This window comes from Sebastes fasciatus, chromosome 3 (assembly GCF_043250625.1).
Source record: "Sebastes fasciatus isolate fSebFas1 chromosome 3, fSebFas1.pri, whole genome shotgun sequence".
Taxonomy (NCBI): domain Eukaryota; kingdom Metazoa; phylum Chordata; class Actinopteri; order Perciformes; family Sebastidae; genus Sebastes; species Sebastes fasciatus.
In genome coordinates this window covers 12,410,349-12,429,006 of record NC_133797.1, presented here as the reverse complement: position 1 = coordinate 12,429,006, position 18,658 = coordinate 12,410,349, and the positions used below count along the sequence as shown (strand labels likewise).

Below are 18,658 nucleotides of genomic sequence, written 5' to 3'. Positions count from 1 at the left end.
TATGGTGTCCATGTTTGAAACGATTTAGCTGTTTTCAATCCATCACAATAATTCTAGAAGCAGTAATTACACCCATAATGAAAATGCACATTTTGATATGTTTGGTGTTTGGGATCTATCCCATAATAAGAACCTGCTGTCCTTTAAGACTCGTTCGGTCTGTTTACCATCCAGGATTATTTATCATTCATCAGTTTCATTCTGTAGCTAAGGACTGGGTCTTGACTTGACAAAATAAAAAAAAAAAGGACTTGCAACTCGACTTGGACTTTTAACACCAATGACTCATGACTTAAAGCAGAAGTAGGTAGAATTGGAGCAAATATGATTTAAAAAAATATATTTTTAGAAAACGATCTCTGTATTCTGACAGTAGTACGTGAGACAGGTAATCTGAAAAAAATCATGTGCGTCTGTGTCCTCCGGTGCTCCCAACGGCATCTGCAAGATTTCACAGACCGGAGGAAAACAACCAATCAGAGCCGAGCCGGACCCTTGCCGTCTCTGAGCAGCTGTCAATCACTATTCTGTTTTGCCCAATAATGGCAAAAATATTCAACACTACTGTCGGTTTCATTTTGACCTGAAAAAACGTGATACTTTCCCCCACGCCCCCATATTATTTAAAGCTTGTGCCACAATCAATTCATTTCCTAAATCAAGTAACGTTAACGCTATTCTTTCTCAGCAAGTTGACACTTAATTCCCGATTTATAATTTTTTTTATGATTAGGTTGAGTTGCACTTGTTTTAACAAATAAAATATAACTTCTATGAAGCATTCATGATTCTTTTTTAATTGAATATATTATTACTCTGCTGTTAAGATGGCATTACAATGGTGAAGGTGCATTATGACTGGTTTAGGACTCAAAACTCAAATTTTAGGACTTTGGACCTGAGTACAAAGACTTGAGACTTACTTGTGACTTGCAAGATAATGACTTGGTCCCACCTATGATGGCTCGTACATCCCATCGATGTGATGCGGTCTGGTTCACATTTAGTCCGTCTCTGAAGCAGCCGGAACAGGTTCCTTTGACTTTTATGACCTAATAAATCAAACAGAACAGATTCACTTAAAACAAATTTGGTCTTCTTTGTCCTGTGTTGTTATATTTTTGAAGGTGAGTGGAATAATTCTTAAATATTCAAAATCAGAAGCTATGAGGGAGTTCAGCTCACCTACGGCCGGTGCTCTTTCAGACCTTTTTCTCTCCATTCTTGCCACAGTGGGCAGATTTTAGAGACTGCTGGATTTTGTTGAGGATCAATCAATTTCTGTTATTAGTTTTCCACTTTTCAGATCTCTCTATCTCTCACTCAGTAAATCTTTTTCTGAGTTGGTCAGAGTATATTTTCTTTTAAAAAAAACTTAAACTTTATTACAATCGTCATATACATACAGGTACATACATGAAATGTGACCTCTGCTTTTAACCCATCCTAAGCATTTAGAAGCAGTGAGCTGCTGTAAAGCAACCGGGGAGACACTTGGGGTTCAGAGTCTCGCTCAAGGACACTTCGATAAGCAGGGATTGATCCGCCAACCTCGTGGTTAAAGGACGACCAACTTTACCCACTTTTCTAACCATTCTGATTTGTTTAAAAGACAAATTAGAATTTCTTTCTTCTCTAAAAGTAGCCCCAAAAAAATGAAGGATTTGATAAGAGAGAAATACTTGTCTTTCTCTCTGTCTCATGATCTTGGTCAGTTCATTACATTTTACAAAATAAAAAAACTATAAAATGGCGACGATGACCTCTGAACCTGAGGCTGGAAAACCTGTAACAAGAAGTCACGGAGGACTGTGTCATCAGTGGATGTAATATTCCAGCTGGTCAATAATAATAATAAATTATGTGCTTTTGCATAGCAACTGTGTAGTTTTATTCACCTCATCGTCACCACATCCATATAGAAAATATATCAACACTTTAAACATTTCAATGGCCAGTCAAAACAGACACATCATGCAGACACACTATACAGTATTACAATAAATGTGAGTGGTGAGCTCCAGAAAAACACTGAGGACAGATATGATGAACACGTTACTTTCAGATTATTGCTTGATTTCAAACTTCCTTCATTAGAGCCGTCCTTATAACTGTGAGTATAGACAGTGAGTGATACTCTACAACATTTTGAGTATTGTTCAATTTGTTCCATGTGTCTGCACATTCATTCATGCAATAGAGAAAATATAATAAGTTAATAGTCATCATTTGTATGAGTAAAGAGGCCACGACAGTCGCCCACCTCTGTTTTTTGGGCCATCTATTCATCAATGCTTATTTTCTACAGCATTAAATATGCTTGTTCAAATCAGTCTGCAAAGGCTCAAGATCTCACCTTTTGATGCCTTCCTATACACTTAATAAAATAAAAACATGTCACAAGAAAAGGTGGTTTTTGGGTAGGTATCCTCAGGACATTGCCGTTTGCACCCTGCCCCAGTCTGTTTAGGGCGCAGAAGCACCGTCCACTCTTAGCCGGGGGGCTGAATACTGTAGATGAGCTCCAGGAAGGAGGGAAGATTTCATGTCTGTGTCCACCAAGCTTTAGATCACACTGTCAAACATGTGCATGGACTGCATGATGCTTTCATCCTGGATGGAGACACAAAGTGAAATTACTGAGGAAGCTGTGGATGGAAATGGATATTTTATGTCATTAAATGTGCATTAGCAACGGTTGAAAACGTCTGAAGACCTTTTGACACGTCTCCAAGAACTCATCGATGGTGACCACTCCGTCATTGTTCTTGTCCATTTTCTGGAAAATGCAACAAACAGACACAGGGGTTAACACCAACGACTGAGGATCGGTGGAGCGGCCTGAAACTGGCTGCAGGAAAGGTTATTGCGTTGCCACACACTACAAATGATAGACTGTATATTAAGTAAATATTAAGACTAAGTGGACAAAGTCACCGTGATGTCACCCATTTCTTTGTGGACTACAGTTTTGAAGCCTTGAGTTCGGCATTTTGGCATTAAAGAATGCAAGTTTAAGGCACTTCAGCATTGGCTTCACTTCTCGAACCTGGAGGTAGCCCACTGAAACAAATCAGGGACCTGCTCATAAAATCATTCCATAGTACCACCTGTGGTAAAATTCTACATGGCACATTTAGGGCCCAGACACACAAACTCGACATCAAAGAACTAGCGGCAACGAAGGCTACCGGTTGCGCTGCCTCACATCACCTTTGTCTTGGCCAAAAAGTTGCACTCAAACACACCGCAGACTACAGTTAATTGCCAACTAGCATGTACGTTCTGCACCTGCGTGAGATGAAATAACTCTCCATACCAGCAGACAGGGGTAGTCTGTATTTGTCATTCAAAAAGGGAAACCGGAAGACCTAGGACTGCGATATACAAGCCGTTGTTATGATACGTACATGAAACAAAGAGACGTTTGCCGACCATTTTCACACCACTCTCACTCACCACTTAGCTTCATTGCAGATGGCCACGTCGTTGTGAAAATATGTGTTTATTGGAATGATCAGATGAGATGAAGATGAAAAATGAGAACAGCCTTCTGTATTTTTCCTCCTGACTTTACTCGTTGGCTTGCTTTCCTCATTTCCGTTTCTCTACTCGTGCACTGATTTGTTTGAGCTGAACCGCCAATCGCAGTGATTTCTCTCATCAACGGGCACCGCCGCTAATTCAACATGCTGAATCGGCTGAAAAACTCACACAGGCAGACTAGAGCCGACGGTGCGGGACACACCAAAAACACCAAAAAACTAGGCAGACAGACGCTCACCGACAGCCCCAAACGGTCCGAAGGCTGACCGTTGGCTTGGTGTGTCAGGACCTTTAAGAAGACCAAACAAATCAGCCTTTTTTAGGCCTTTATTTTCTATCTACAGTGTATGTCTTTTCCTCTGGTTAAACGAACAGTACCGCCCGTTGTCATGCATTAAAGATAGTACACAAAACATGTTGTACCAGTACATTATGAGGGATTAATGTGAAAAACAGCTGAGTAGTTCTGGTGAGATATAAAACAGTACAAACTCTGTAAAAGCACAATTTAAAGTTAAAACTTATTTTTAAATAACATTTCAAGTGAAACATTGCAAAAGGAAATCAATGCAGGGACCATTTGTTGTTTTGAACAAATTCTATGACTCATGTTGGGGTTAGTGTTGATTGGTTTGATGATTTGTGTGTTTTACCTGGAAGAAGTTGTCAACATGCTCCTGGGGAGCATTGTCCCTCATGCAGGGGTATGTATACTTCCCCATCATGTCATAGATGGATTGCATGATGTCTGTCATCTCCTGGACAGACAGAAGGGCGGACAAGAAATAAGGACAAATCAAGTGCCAGCGAGAAAAGCAGAGAGAAAGAGAGAATGGTTCAAGTACCTCTCTGGTGATGCAGCCGTCTTTGTTGAGGTCGTACAGATTAAAGGCCCAGTTGAGTTTGTCAGTGATGGAGCCTCTCAAGATGATGGACAGACTTACAACAAAATCCTACAGCAAGAAATAGAAAACCGAGCCATGACTGAGATCAGGAAAGTGATAGTGACATCCGGACGAGTGAGCCAAAAGGTCAAGAGGAACGGGGAAGTAAAAGAAAGAAGAGGAATATTCAGTGGTGTGCTAGTACTGGGTCAATATTACATGTTCTAGTGCTGTTCCTTTCTGAAATCCAAGCTTAATTAAAGATATGTGGTACAAACTAAGTGCTTATGAAGATTATATTTTTCATGGTCTCTGTAAGTTTTGATTTACGTATGGTAAAGACAGTAAAGGAGTTACATATTGAAGTGTTTTTATGAGGAGGAGATTCTTTTTTTTTTTTTTTTTAATTCAACCTTGTGTGTGTCCTTGCCAAGAAAATCCATATGAAATTTGTATATGCTTAGCTACTTTAAGCGTCCTTATGTATTTAAATTAATGAAATATCTTACTATGTCTTATTGTTATTTTACCTAGAAAGACAGATGGTAGTCTAGAGTAGTAACAACTACTAAGAGAAGCATTCTTTGAAGAGGCTTTGTGCTGTCTGTCATTTCAAAAGTACAGTGTTGCCCCTACGGAGCATGAAGGGAGAAAACTCAGAAATGGAGAAAAATAAGGAGGAAACAAACATTTGTGTTGACAGCAGAGAGCGGAGGGATGGAAAAGTCACCTCAAAGCTGACCGATCCATTGTTGCGGGTGTCAAAAGCTTCGAACAGGAAATGTGCATACATACTTGAATCTGGAGGGAAAAGAGAAAATATAGTGACCATTCAAATCCTGGACTCAAATTAAGAGTCATTGAGTTTGTGAAATGATGTTCAGGAATAATCTTAAAGCCTGCTGTTTTATATCACCCCTTGTACACCTGTGAAATCACTTTACATTACAACAGCTTTGTAGTTATAGAAATATTTATTAATGTCTGAATAAAATGTATGCAGAAGTTGAATCAACAGTGACGCACAAAGACTGAGAAACTCAGCACTAAAAGTTCCCACACTGTGAAAGTGACACATTTAATTAACAAGTATACATTTTGCCCCTGTTTTTGTTTGTAAAAGAAGGGTTAAAGTTAAAATGTGCAGAGTTTCACACAGTTCTCTGTAGTAATTTTTTTCCTACAACTACAAATCTTTTCTACACAATAATTCACACAAACTTGAAATTGTGAAGTTTTTTCCCCCCACAGGTTAAGAAGAGTAATATACAATACATATGTTTTGAAATGATTTCTGAACATCATTTTACAAACTCAAGAGTATGAACTGAAACTGGATTAACTGGATTTAAACTGACTGGAATAAAGACCTGCAAACTCGCCACAAATGAAGATGGAAGACGCAAGATCTTTCCTTATAAAAAAAGCTCCTATTTGGACTCTTGATATTTGAATACCACAAAAAAACTGGTAAAATGTGGCTAAAGAAATGTTAAATAAAGATGTATGAGGAGGATCCGACTGACCTCCATGAGGAAAGAACTGGGCGTAGATGCTTTTAAAAGTCTCTTCATTCACCACACCAGTGGGACACTCCTGTGGAAATGAAAAAATACAAAATAGTGTTGATGAAAAACACACACAGGCTTTCTCTTGCATATCTATAATTCAAAACACCCCATATTCATATACATGTGCACGCATAAGAATAAAAAGTGCACAAATCAAACATTCAGAGGAATCTTTGACTGACGTTTTTGAATCCCCGGTAGAGGACCTGCAGCTCTTTCTTGCTGAAGTTGGTCTGCTGTGCGATACGGTCGAGCCCATCCGGTCGGTAACGCACCGTCAACAGTTCATCATCATCACTTATAGTACCTGCATGTACGGATGTGGCAAAAATGGCGAAATTAAAGAAAGTAAGAGTGACAAAAGTATCCATGTTAAATTTTCTCTGAATTCATATGAAAGGGAATGTGAGTGATGATGGACTGTGTGTCCTGACACTTGCTTTGCGTAATTGAAGAGCTGGAGCCAGAGCGACAGCAGGGGAGAAGTTTGAGAAACCGCTGCTTTATGGTCTTCTTATTTGGTTTGGATGGTGGATTACCTGGAAATAACCAATCACAGCAGAGATTAGAGGCAGATAAGAGTGGCCAACATTGGGAACACCATGTCAGATGGATAAACCACTGGCCAGACTACACTCAAATTCTTTGAATCACTTTTCCATGCAACTTAGTGCGCACCAATTAGTTTGCTGACCTGGCTTTGAACCAGCGTGACCCATCGGATCAAAGCTGTTTGGAAAGCATCCAGCACACGAGGGCCGAGTGAAATGACTGAATCCTGAGGTCTGACGTACTGAGGTCATACAGAGTGTGATCTAAACGTCCAACGTTATTCTTTATTTACAGATATACTATGGAAAGAAGTCATGTGCTTTTTCTTTTTGCAAAAGAACTGACACCAGCAGCGTTTCCAATTCAAATAAGGTGGTAATGTTTTAGCTTCATGCTGATGTAAGCAAGCTAACACACTCACAGTGACAATGCTAACATGCTGATGTTTAGCAGGTATAATGTTTATCATGTTCACCATCTTAGTTTAAGCATCTAACGTTGCTAACAGCGATAAGTGTAAAAAACGTCAACAGTGCTGACAGAGATAACAGTGTTAACCTCGGGGGGGAACCGGAGGGTGGTGGGCTTCTGAGACGACACCGTCGGGATGGCGTCATGGTGCTGTGTTAACAAAGTGAGTAGCTCAGATTAAAACACACACAGAGGGAGAGTGACTTCATTCTCTGCTCAGGTAGACATTACTCCTCTATATCTTTACATAGCAAATAGTTGTTTATTGCTATATTAACGCTCTTGATGTCGTAAAGAGCACCTTTAACATGTTCACACTCTCGATGACTGAGCTTCAGCACTCCTTTGCTGTCTTCTTTGTTTGTTGTCCTTCCTCACTTTTTGAAACCCGAGTCGTTCTCTCTAAATGTAACCTGCTAATAACTTTCTCCAAAGCTGCATGTGAATCATCCGATAATCCTGATCTGATGGATTACAATCATCTTCATTAAGATGATTACTACGTACAACTCCTTAACACACCTGCCACAGTAAAACAAAAACATATTCATCCGTCTTCATCCTTCTATTCTTAAGCTGCGTCTGCTGCTAACTTCTCTTTGTGTTCTGTTTAAAGGTCTCACTGTCTTTCGTTTGCTGAAGACATCTTGTTTCGTAGTTTCTCTCATCCAAAGTCAGTCACAGAGACTTTATATTGACCCAAAGAGATGCTGGAGACGTGAGGTGCTGGACAGCAGCAACTATGCTGACAGAAGCGCACACAAACAATCGTGTTTGCACAGACCTTCATGTGTCCTTCCTGCCACTAGAGAGCAGTATCAAACTACAGTCAATCTGTTTAAGGCCTCAAAGTCAGAGAAACAAATATACAGACAGGAAGCAACCATGAGCACCGCAGGAGACTAAAACAAACAGGTGGAGCCACTGGTTTGATGTTTTTAAAGTAGAATTGATGATACACCTCGACTCCACTTTTGGATCCAGAGAGAAAACCTGTGGAGTTGATTTTCTAACAAGAAAAGCCAGTGAATCAATGAAACCTAACTGTGGTGGAAATACAGTTAGAGGTGACTGAACGGTGGTGAAATAATGTATAAAACCTGTAAGATTTAAGTTAAATAAAACGCTGGCACTGAGATGTCCCACAGGTAAAAGATGAGATAGGTGCACATGAAGACATCTCTAACATCTGGAATGTGCTCAAAACAGTGGCATCTTATAACTGCGTTATCACAAAATGATGAAGTTCCACACTAAATAAATAAAGGTGCTCAATGTGATGAATCAGCTATCTTAAGCACATTTGAAAGGAGATTTATTTTCACACTCTAAGAAACCGATGTGTTTGGAAAATGTTCATTGGTAATGTAAAGTACACAAGAATTAAATGACAGTTATAGATGCAGCAGCAGTACAGGTTGAAACATACAGTGAAACTCACACATTCCCAGCTGAGACATGTCTGGAACAACAGCTGTAAAGCTGCACTGCAGCAACACGGGATTCAATGTTTTGTTTGAGGGCATATCAGAAGCACTTTTTCTCACTTACTCCTTCATGTTATATAAAATAATTCTAATCTGCCGACGGTGTGCGTATAGCTTCTGTAAATAAGCATAAATTATTAGTATGATTTAATTCTGTGGGAATAAACCAGTTGCTACTCTGCCATTATGTAGGAAATGTCAATCAAACGATCAAATACAGCAGCTGCACAACTATGGAAAGACAAACAAAGCTTTACAGGGCGTCTCTCACCACACACATACAGGCGATCAGAATGACACACACATCTCAGCCTTTTTGATGCAGAAAAATAAAAACGATAAATGAAATGTTTTGTTTTTTTAAACTTGAAAACCATTTTGCAGAAAGACGGAGACAACAAAAAAACTTCCCTGCTGTTTTCTGTCTTTCTAGCTGATATTTTTAGACTCGACAGAGTGCAGGGCAGATATTATTATCATATATTTGATTGAAAAGCTCTCCAAGGACAGCTGTTTGATGTGATTTATTTGTACAGTAATCCAACAAAAATGGAGCGGGATGTTGTTCTTAGAGAGGCAACGCAGCTTATCGATATCGTCTAGCTCAGCTGAAGCATTATTCCAGCTGTTATATAAGATCATAAGCTGGACAGAATGTAAAAAGGCATGTCACTCACTTTTAGCCAATATTAGAAAGGTTTTTGTTCAGACTGTTCATGATGTTTCAATGAGCAAAAGCAACATACTTGTTTTAATTAACTGTGTGGCAGCTTGTTGCAGTAAGTGACCTTTCAACTGTCCAACAGCACAAACTGATCACTGAATATCTCCAGGGTTCGACTGATGAACAACACTGACTCAGTTATTTCAGCGGGTGCTGATATCACCTCAGTTCTGGAGACCCTCTGGGTGACTTTGATCGTGTGAATCAATTTCAACAAATGCAGCCCTCTGAGGCAGATCAATGCACTCGTCCCTGCTGTTATCAACACATTTTAAGACTCTTTTATCCACTGGTGCAAACAACTCCAGCTGAAAATTCTTAAACTGTGGATGGAGAAAAGTGGGAGACACTGTGAAATAAAGAAATTCATGAAAAGGAGGGCCGCAAGGCTTTGAAGTACATCTTTACAGCAAGTTATACTTTTAAAAGGACTTAACAGTTGGTTAATGAGAACGTTGTAAAGTCCTTTAGCAGATTTAATGTAGGAGACCAGAGCGTAAATTGTTGCATTTCAATTCATGTTGAGGGTAGAAATAATCAGACAGAATAATTGCTGACATTCCCAAACCTCAAACTTCTGAAGTGGACAGTAATCAATTGGCTTTCAATCAGGCAACTTTCTGGCAACGAGTAAAAAAAGTGTTTGAAAATATTGACTTTTGAGATATGTAGCCCATCCAGTCAATTCCAATTTTGTTACAGGATTATCCATTGCATAACCCTTTAATGTTTCATTGGATAATCCCTTCGCATGGGAGGTGAATTGGTGAGGGTTACTAAAATATTAAATTAGGATGTGTCCACAGAAACTAACACATTGGGGCATACAACTGACTAAGGTGCAGAGAGGCCAGGGTAGCCTGTTGTACTGTTATTGTGAGTTTAAAACTCACATGTGTTCATACTTAGCCACTATTATTTACCACATGAATCCCCATTACTATCATGCAATAAACATCAAACCACAATGATTGAATGCTGTAACAAAGGATGCTTATTACAGAACCAACCAGGGGATTCACACCTCTAAAATATCTAGGTGACCCAAAGAAAAGAAAACGCTGTCAAAAGATGGCTGTCAAATTTACTCACGGAGAATTATTTTCTTAAAGAAATGCATGTACTTGGTCAATTTGAATGATTGTGATGTAGAGTTATATGTTTTCTGGTATGCTTGATCTAATTTGTAAAGCTTTAACATCCTCCAATACGTTTTTTTTTTAACTTTTTGGCTGTTCGGTGAGTCTTTGCTTTGTGGTGTTTGTATGGCTCAATTGGCTTCTCGGCCTATTGTTGTAGATATCAATAGCTGCTGTTGCCATGGGTGTAGGGGCTTAGTGGTAGAGGTAGTACCTTTGTTTCAGAAGTCAGCCACATCCTCCAGGATGGACTACTGGCACTGGTCCTCACTGCTTGCCCAACTCTCAACTATGGCTCCAAGAAGTTGCTAGTGCACGTTAGTTAGTAAGAGTCTTTCCAAACCCCTCTGTCTGTCCGATACTTACTACCCATATATACACAAACACTAATGAACTTCTATCTTTTAACGATAAATGTCCAATGCAGAAATACTGACTAAAAACACCTCCAAAACAAGATTTAACAGGTTACACACTGATATAAAACTCTCGGCTCTTAATCAACAGTTGTTCATCACAGTTACACAGATTGTATAGACATATTTCACCGCTTCTCTTGGTCTGTTTTTCGCTCTTTTTAGTCCCAAGTATACAATAGGCTACGATACTCATCTCTGATTGGCTAATAGCAAAGGACCTGAGAGGTTCAAGGGTGCCTCAAAACAAATATGAATATCTTACTAAAATATACATTTCTCCATAGTAGCCTAATGCAAATGCCCGTATTTCAAAATATACTGTACAACTGTAGATATATTTACAAAACGTAAACAGAATTAGCAGGGTACATTTAATCAAAGTGGAAGGATTAAAGCCTCCCAAAGTTGCAGCTGCATTAATGTATTTTTTGCATAATTATGTTTTTTCGTGGTTTTCTTAAAAAACAATGAGCCACAAGTAAGACTATGCTTTCATTAGTTCATTATTTTCACACATTTCTCTCAAAACCTCCCAAATCCACAGAGAAATTACACCTCAGTGTCCTCTATAGACCCATAACAGACTAAACTTTCTTCCCAAAAGTTAAAGCAGCAGTGGATAGAAATGGAGCAACTATGATTAAAATGTTTTATTATTTATTATAAAACGGTCACTATATCCTGACTAGTACATGAAACAGGTAATCTGAAAAAAATCATGTGCCTCTGTGTCCTCCGGTGCTCCTAATGGAATCTGCAAGATTTCACAGACCGGAGTAAAACAACCAATCAGAGCCGAGCTGGAGCCTTGCCGTCTCTGAGTAGCTGTCAATCACTCGCGAACTCCGATCAAATGGTTCAAACTAGGCCGCGCTGATCAAATATGAATCAGTATTCTGTTACTGTAATGTCTATTTCATTCCTCAAATGTTTTCAGAAACATCTTGTAGTGTACTGTTTAGCTGTAAAATTAGAAAGTTTGTGACCCAGCAGCCATGTTGAGATCTGTTGAGGAAATACTAAGCACCGCCCACCAGCCGGAGCACAGCCAATAGGAACGCTTTCTCTCTGAAATGACCTGTGATTGGCTAAAGTCTCCCATATGAACGAAAAAAAAAAAGCAAGCATCTGTTAGCCAGGAATAAGTGAAGAAAGAAACGTAAAAGGAATTAATCAAGTGATTTATCAACCATGAAATAATTGGTGATGTTCATTTTATTATGACCTAAACCTAAACTCTTCGTTCATCGGTGGCATTTTGAGTTTACTTGGGAGGTTGTGGCTGCTTCAATAGGGTCATACAGCGCTCTATGAATGTTTGTAACATACAATGCTGCCCGGGCAACAGCATGCGTGCTTACCATAATCCTTTGAAAGGACATGGCTCAGATTATAGACATCCATCTCACACAAACCATGGATACACACACATTTAAATTCACACACTCTTTCTCTTCCACTGACATCGTGAGCTCCCCAGTGATTGTCACAGAGGTTTATTCATTTGCCCTCATGTGTCCTCACACAGAGGCTCACGTCACCATCGGTTACGTAGCATCAGCTTTGATTATCTGTTACACAACATTGATCTTAAAATTCTCCTCATCAGTCCAGCCAATTCCATTTGGCACCTGTGACATGAAATCTTTTTTGGCTCTGAGGGGATTTTATGTTGAAATCTGCCATGTAACTGTGTAAAACGCAATATCTATAATATCATTGTTGGCAGTTTTTCATGCATTAGGGAAAAAAACCTTGAGCACTCTAAAATAATGTCATGAATAAAAATCTAGCGTTATCACCTGTCTCATGCAAACACACACAGAAAAAAAACAGGCTTGTTCAGTCATAAATGCAAGTGTACTAGAGATGATATACAAAGGTAACACTGAAGACAATATTAGTTTGTAAATTCCATTAACCCAGCCAAGAGAGTCAGTGCAGACACCCCAAATTAGTACATGAATCTTAAAGGAATAGTTTTGGGAAACACACTCACACTTTGCTTTCTTGTCGAGAGTTCTGTTGCCTTCAAAAGGGGTCGTGTTTACCGTTTTCCCCGAGAAGAGTCCATATGAACGCCCCCCCTCTTCTGGTATTCACGTGGAAAGTTTCTGAAAGCTCCAAGCTCATGAGTTGTGACGTGTTTGTTGACATTGTCAGAAATGGTGGAGGCCTTGGAAATTAATTTTTCAGTACATAATAAGTGAATATATTGTAATTTTAGTCATAGTTTTTTACACTTTTTTTGTTTTTTATACGGATTAAACAAATATGTGAACTGTTAATAAATGAGTTGCTGTCGGACAGAGCTGGGCTAGCTATCCCCCCTGTTTCCAGTCTTTGATGCTAAGCTAAGCTAACTGGCTGTTCACGGTACTGTAGCTTCGTATTTACTGAGCAGATGTGACGTCTAAGTCTCAACAAGAACCTAAAATGAGTGTACTTCCCAAAATGTCGAGCTGTAGCTTTAAAAAAATACACATGATATCATTGTTCAGCTGCACCTCAGCAACAGCAGTCAGTCAGTCAGTCAGGGTCGCCGTAACGTGAAGTGTAATGTAGAAAGTGATGACTTGAAAAAAGATCCAGTATCTATAATGTATGAAGACACAGTCAGGAGTAAACAACGTGAGGTTGTCAGCAGCTTTAGTAGCAGAGCAGCTGCACGTATAACACCATTTACTGCTCAGATACAGCTGATAAAGCGTCGGGTGCTTATTTGACAGATACAATAGAGTTGAACAGTAAAGGGCTGCAGTTATACAGCTTTGAGCCTCAGGCTGTTGAGCACCACGCCGCCGCTGCGCTTCAGTCTTTCATAAAAAAGGTTTGTTTGTGTGTCCTGAACGCCCCCTGAAGCCTCTGTGTTCATGCACCTGTTCACTGTTTGGTTTACCTGCTGCTGAATGGAAATCACTCTGGCTATTGTGCCAGCTACATCAATCAGTAAATAAAACTTTGTCTTTATACTATACTATATCAAATACAGTGGTTTAGAAATATCCTGCACTAAATGGGAACAGTGCCACTCTTTGTGTAAGTTATTTTTATACATTTATTTTTAAAGGAAAATGCTATTTTTGGGAAGTTGTCACAAGAAAGACAGTGTGAGATGGAGAGAGAGATAGAGATAGAGAGAGAGAGAGAGAGAGAGAGAGAGAGAGAGAGAGAGAGAGAGAGAGAGAGAGAGAGAGAGAGAGAGAGAGACGGACTCTGAGATGCTTACTGATCTCTAAAGAGACTTTGCGAGCACTTGTGAGGGAAGCAAAAGTCTGACAAACAGAGGAGCCTCTCTGATCTAATTAGATCACGAACACACTCACAATTCTCATTTTAGATAACAAGTACAGTAATGGACAACACTCCTTTATTCTTACATTGTTTCTGTTCTGTTCTCTCCTCTCTCTACTTTAGTTTATCTGAGCTATATGTCCATGTTTACACCACCAGAGGAAACTATTGATGCTCATATCTGTGACTTTTTGTCTGATACAAAGTTGTTCCCACATTGTTGTAAAGCACATTAAGCTTTTAATGTTGTTTTCTCTTTCCAATGAGAGAGAGAGAGCATTTACCACTGCAATATCAGTTATCACCACAGTGCATTTGGCCGTTTACATTTTTTATTTAGGGCTGCAACTAATGATATTCTCATTATCGATCAATCTGTTGAATGTTTTTCACAATCTATTAATCATTTTGTCAGGAAATAATGAAAACACAATTATCCTAGAACCCCAAAGTAATCAATTTACAATGAAAAAATGAAGTAAATACATAGATTTTATAGAAGCTGGAACCAGAAATTCTTTGGCTTTGTGTTCCTTGATAAATGTCTTCAACACTTAATCAATTTTCAAAATGTTTAATTGAGTGTCAGCATTATTATCAATATGGAAAACAAGTAATTCAAAATGTGTTTTCAGACTAATGTTACATCCATTATATTACAGAATACAGTCCTCGCAGCCATGTGGAGATGTTGGCTTTATATTCAGTACTTATATTTAGAAGTTATATGTGCTCACTGCAACATCTTTTACAGGGAACCACCCATCCTTTACCAAGTGACCTGACCTGCATTGACCTGCACTTATGACCTGCCACGGATGACATGAGGCTGCTTTTAGAAATATTTGTACCTATTCTTTTATAGCTTTTTTAAAATGTATTTATTTAACCTTTATCTAACTAGGTAAAACAACACAAAGGGAGACAAACAAATGAAAAAAAGCATAGCCAGGTAAATTTGAAAAACATGAACATCTTAAGGAATCTGCTTCTAATTCTTTCATTTGGGATTTAAAAGCATTCAATTCAGTTCCAAGTCCTTCTATATAACAGTTTGCAGGCTAAAGCAATGATGCAAAGTTCATCTTATATAATAATAATTCATTGAAAAATGATAAAGAGCTTGACTGTCACATTCACACACACACACACACACTGAACCCTGCAGCAGCTGGTGACAGATGATGAAACAGAGCTTTTTTTTTTTTCTTTTTTTTTAAAAAACAAAACTAGGCAAACTTTCGACACTGAAAATCTCAGTCAGGTCAGCAAACAGCAGTAAATCAAAGCAATTTCTCCAGTTTAATAGAAAGATGACAAAGACTATAGTACCTGTAAGTGGGTCGTAGGATCTGTCCAGCTCTCTGGAGTCAGACAAACTCTGGTCCTGACTCCTGGATTTCATGTTTCTTGTTGTTGTTCAGTTCTCCCCAGACCACCAGACCAACCTGGACCTGCAGGATCTGTGCAGCGTCGGAGCCACAGCTCATCTACCACTTCATTCCTGTTTGCATGTCACTTTTTTTACACGCATCAGCCTCTGTGTGTGTGTGTCTGGTCGCAGATAGAGGGACGATAAAAAAAAAGTCCGTGCGCTCGTGTCTCCCTCTCCAAACTATCCAAAGCTCAGCATCAGCACCAGCTTGCTCCTCACGCGGTCACTTTGAGAGGCTCCTGCAGGGTTTAAAGATGTAAGATGTAAAATGTAAAGTTGATCTACGGCAGAAATATGATGACTTTACAGTGTTGATCGTCAAAAACATCCAAAGATGATGAAGAGGATGTCAGCTGGAGCATCTGCAGAGAGAGAAACCATCACAGCTGAGAGGAGAGAGGAAGAGGAAGAGGAGGGATGGAGCAGGAGAGAGGGAGTCAGGGAGTCAGACAGACAGACAGACAGACATACAGATAGTCAGACAGACGGATAGACAGACATACAGATGGTCAGACAGACGGATAGACAGACAGATGTGGGATGTGGGAGTGTATATCTGCTGATCTGTGCACCACTGATGGATGCTCTCACCTCGCTCGGGACTATAGAGCAGCTTTGGCTCAGTACACTGTAAACAATTGCTGTTAATTTACAGCAGGATTTCAACAGTATTAACCTGTTATTGCTAAAAACAGTGCTTTACTGTTAATACAAAAGAAAACCTGTTAAATTACGCTCATAGGCCGTTTTTTAACTGAACTATAATGCATTCTTAAAAAACATCACTTTACTGCTGATCATCTGTCTAAAGTATCATCAGCAACAGTTTCATGCAGTATTTTTTTAATTCTGGGACCTGATCTGCACATGTGAGGCTTGTACATTGTACATGATTGTAAAATCAGTGAATTAGCTCTGTGATGTTCTTCACTCACATGTTGTGGTTTGCTTTCTGTGCTTGTAGCCAGCTAGAGACACACATTTTGGGAAAAGTGTGAACAAGTCTACTATAGCCTTTTTCCTAACAAGTGCCTTTAATTGTATTTAGTGTGACTATTCCTATGTCTGTAACCTGCTAAGTCTATTCATCTAGGCAAAAAACAATGTTTATTAAAATGTATGTAAAAAATACAACCTAAATAGTGCATTAAAACAAATCAGTAAGATAATGTAAAAGAAAGGTGAAAAACAGTCAAGTGTATAATGCATATTTAAACAGTAAATTAACTGTAAAATACTGTGAAATTAATAAAAAACAATCAGTTCAAACTGTATTTTTCATTAACAGTAAAAAGCTGTACATTTCAGCGACATTATAATAATGTTAATTTTACAGTAACATAAAGGCAACCCTGCTGCCAGTTCTTTACTGTTATTTTACTGGGAAATTCTTAACAGTGTGGTCTCACCTTGGCTCTGGACTAGAGCAGCTTTGGCTCGGTAGGAAGAAGTAATACCTGCGGATCAATACCAGTCAGATCCTTCAGCCCTTGAGCTGGTTGAACAGAGTTAACCAATGACTCACTCATATTTCAGATAAATGCAGGCACCAAGGTCACCATTCGGGAAAAAATCATTTGAATATTAAATCCATAAACACACACCATATAAGCTGGGTGGAGACCGAGGAGGCCACAAGCTGATTTATGGGATAAACTTAAGGATTTCCACTGTTTCCCATCATAAACTTCTATTTTAAACCCTCTAAGACTTTGAGCCCGTCTGGGACTTCATCAAGGTTTACAGTAAGGGATAAATTGAGTAGCTTTTTCATCTATATATATATATTTTTTTATAACATTTTTAAGTATTTTTTACTTTTCCTACAACTTTTTGTAAAATATCATCTTCTTTTGGACAGACATGAGTTAGTTAAGAGGGATGTCAACAGGAGGGTATTCCATTAAAGTTTCAACCTCTTTTTTTGTAGCTCATAATGTCTCCAGATTAAAGAATGGTTGGCTGGTTCATTGGAAGTATTCATGTTGAAATTCTCACAGTCAGGATACCAGAGCTATGGAGGACGGAACATGCCAAAATCAAAAATAAATAAATGACTCGATAAATAAATAAATGTCGTTAAATGTAGCAAAAAATAAAATTACAAATAGACAGCCATTAATTAATTGATAAAATGTGACAAAAATTGATATTTCTGATATTTTTATTTATTTATCTTTGTATGAATTCCCTTATTTATTGACTCTTTCCCTTTTATTTCTGTATTTATTTATTTTTTATTTATTTATTTATTTTTGCATTATTTTTTATATATTATATTTATATACATATTTATATATTTATTTATGTATTTATGCATTTATTTATTTCTGTCCGATTTTCCCTTTGCATTCCACCCCTTATTTATTTCCCCAAACTTATTTATTTCTGTATTCTTTTCTTTATAAATTTCTTTACACATTTCTTTTATTCATTTCTGCCTCATTATGCAAATGAGGGGACTGTCACTCAACATGTGTCATCATGGGGTCAGGGTGCATGACTATCTGCTAGCTAGCTATAGCAGTGAAATGCACAGAGAAAATCGCACCGAAATAAATAAATAACTAAATAATGTCTGCATGACTGCCTGAACCAAATGTCATGGCCAACCATTGAACAGTTGTTGAGACTTTATACTCAAAACATAAAAGTCGACCGCTTGGTGGCGCTAGAAGAAAAGTCAGAAGATCACCAAAGTCATTAGCATTAATCATCTGGGGACCATGAAAGGTTGTGCAATCCTAGTATCCTATTAAGATATTTCACAGTGAAAACTTGAACCTGCTGGTAGCGCTAGAGGAAGAGTGAGGGGAACATGAATGTCTGTACAAAATGTCATGGCAATCTATCAAATACTTCAGTCTGGATCAAAGTGGTGGATCGATTTGTGAAAGTTTTGAAGTGAGGGGGGACATTCAGTTTTGGATGACGTAATACAATGTTTCCCACAGGATCGGTGGACCTCTGACCGTCTAGGGGGGGGTCCGGGGTCAAGCTCCCCCAGAAGAAAATGTTGTACATTTTAAAGTTAAATGCATCAATTTGGTGCACTTTGACAGCAAAATGAAGAGGCTAGATCTATGAAGCATTTTGTGCTCTTGTAAACAATTTAATCATAAACACATTAGTTGTA

General features: G+C 38.6%; 1 protein-coding gene across 1 annotated transcript; it reads right to left on the bottom strand.

The window, feature by feature from the left end:
• Window positions 1-2,455: 2,455 nt before the first annotated feature.
• LOC141764078 (A-type potassium channel modulatory protein KCNIP2-like) lies at window positions 2,456-16,736 on the bottom strand. The gene is made up of 9 exons (XM_074629010.1): window positions 15,420-16,736; window positions 6,442-6,540; window positions 6,184-6,308; window positions 5,957-6,026; window positions 5,161-5,231; window positions 4,392-4,499; window positions 4,200-4,304; window positions 2,717-2,779; window positions 2,456-2,613 (listed from the first exon to the last, which is right to left on the bottom strand). Exons 1-9 carry the CDS (start codon window positions 15,490-15,492, stop codon window positions 2,566-2,568), a joined length of 762 nt encoding a protein of 253 aa, XP_074485111.1. The 5' UTR covers window positions 15,493-16,736; the 3' UTR covers window positions 2,456-2,565.
• Window positions 16,737-18,658: the final 1,922 nt, after the last annotated feature.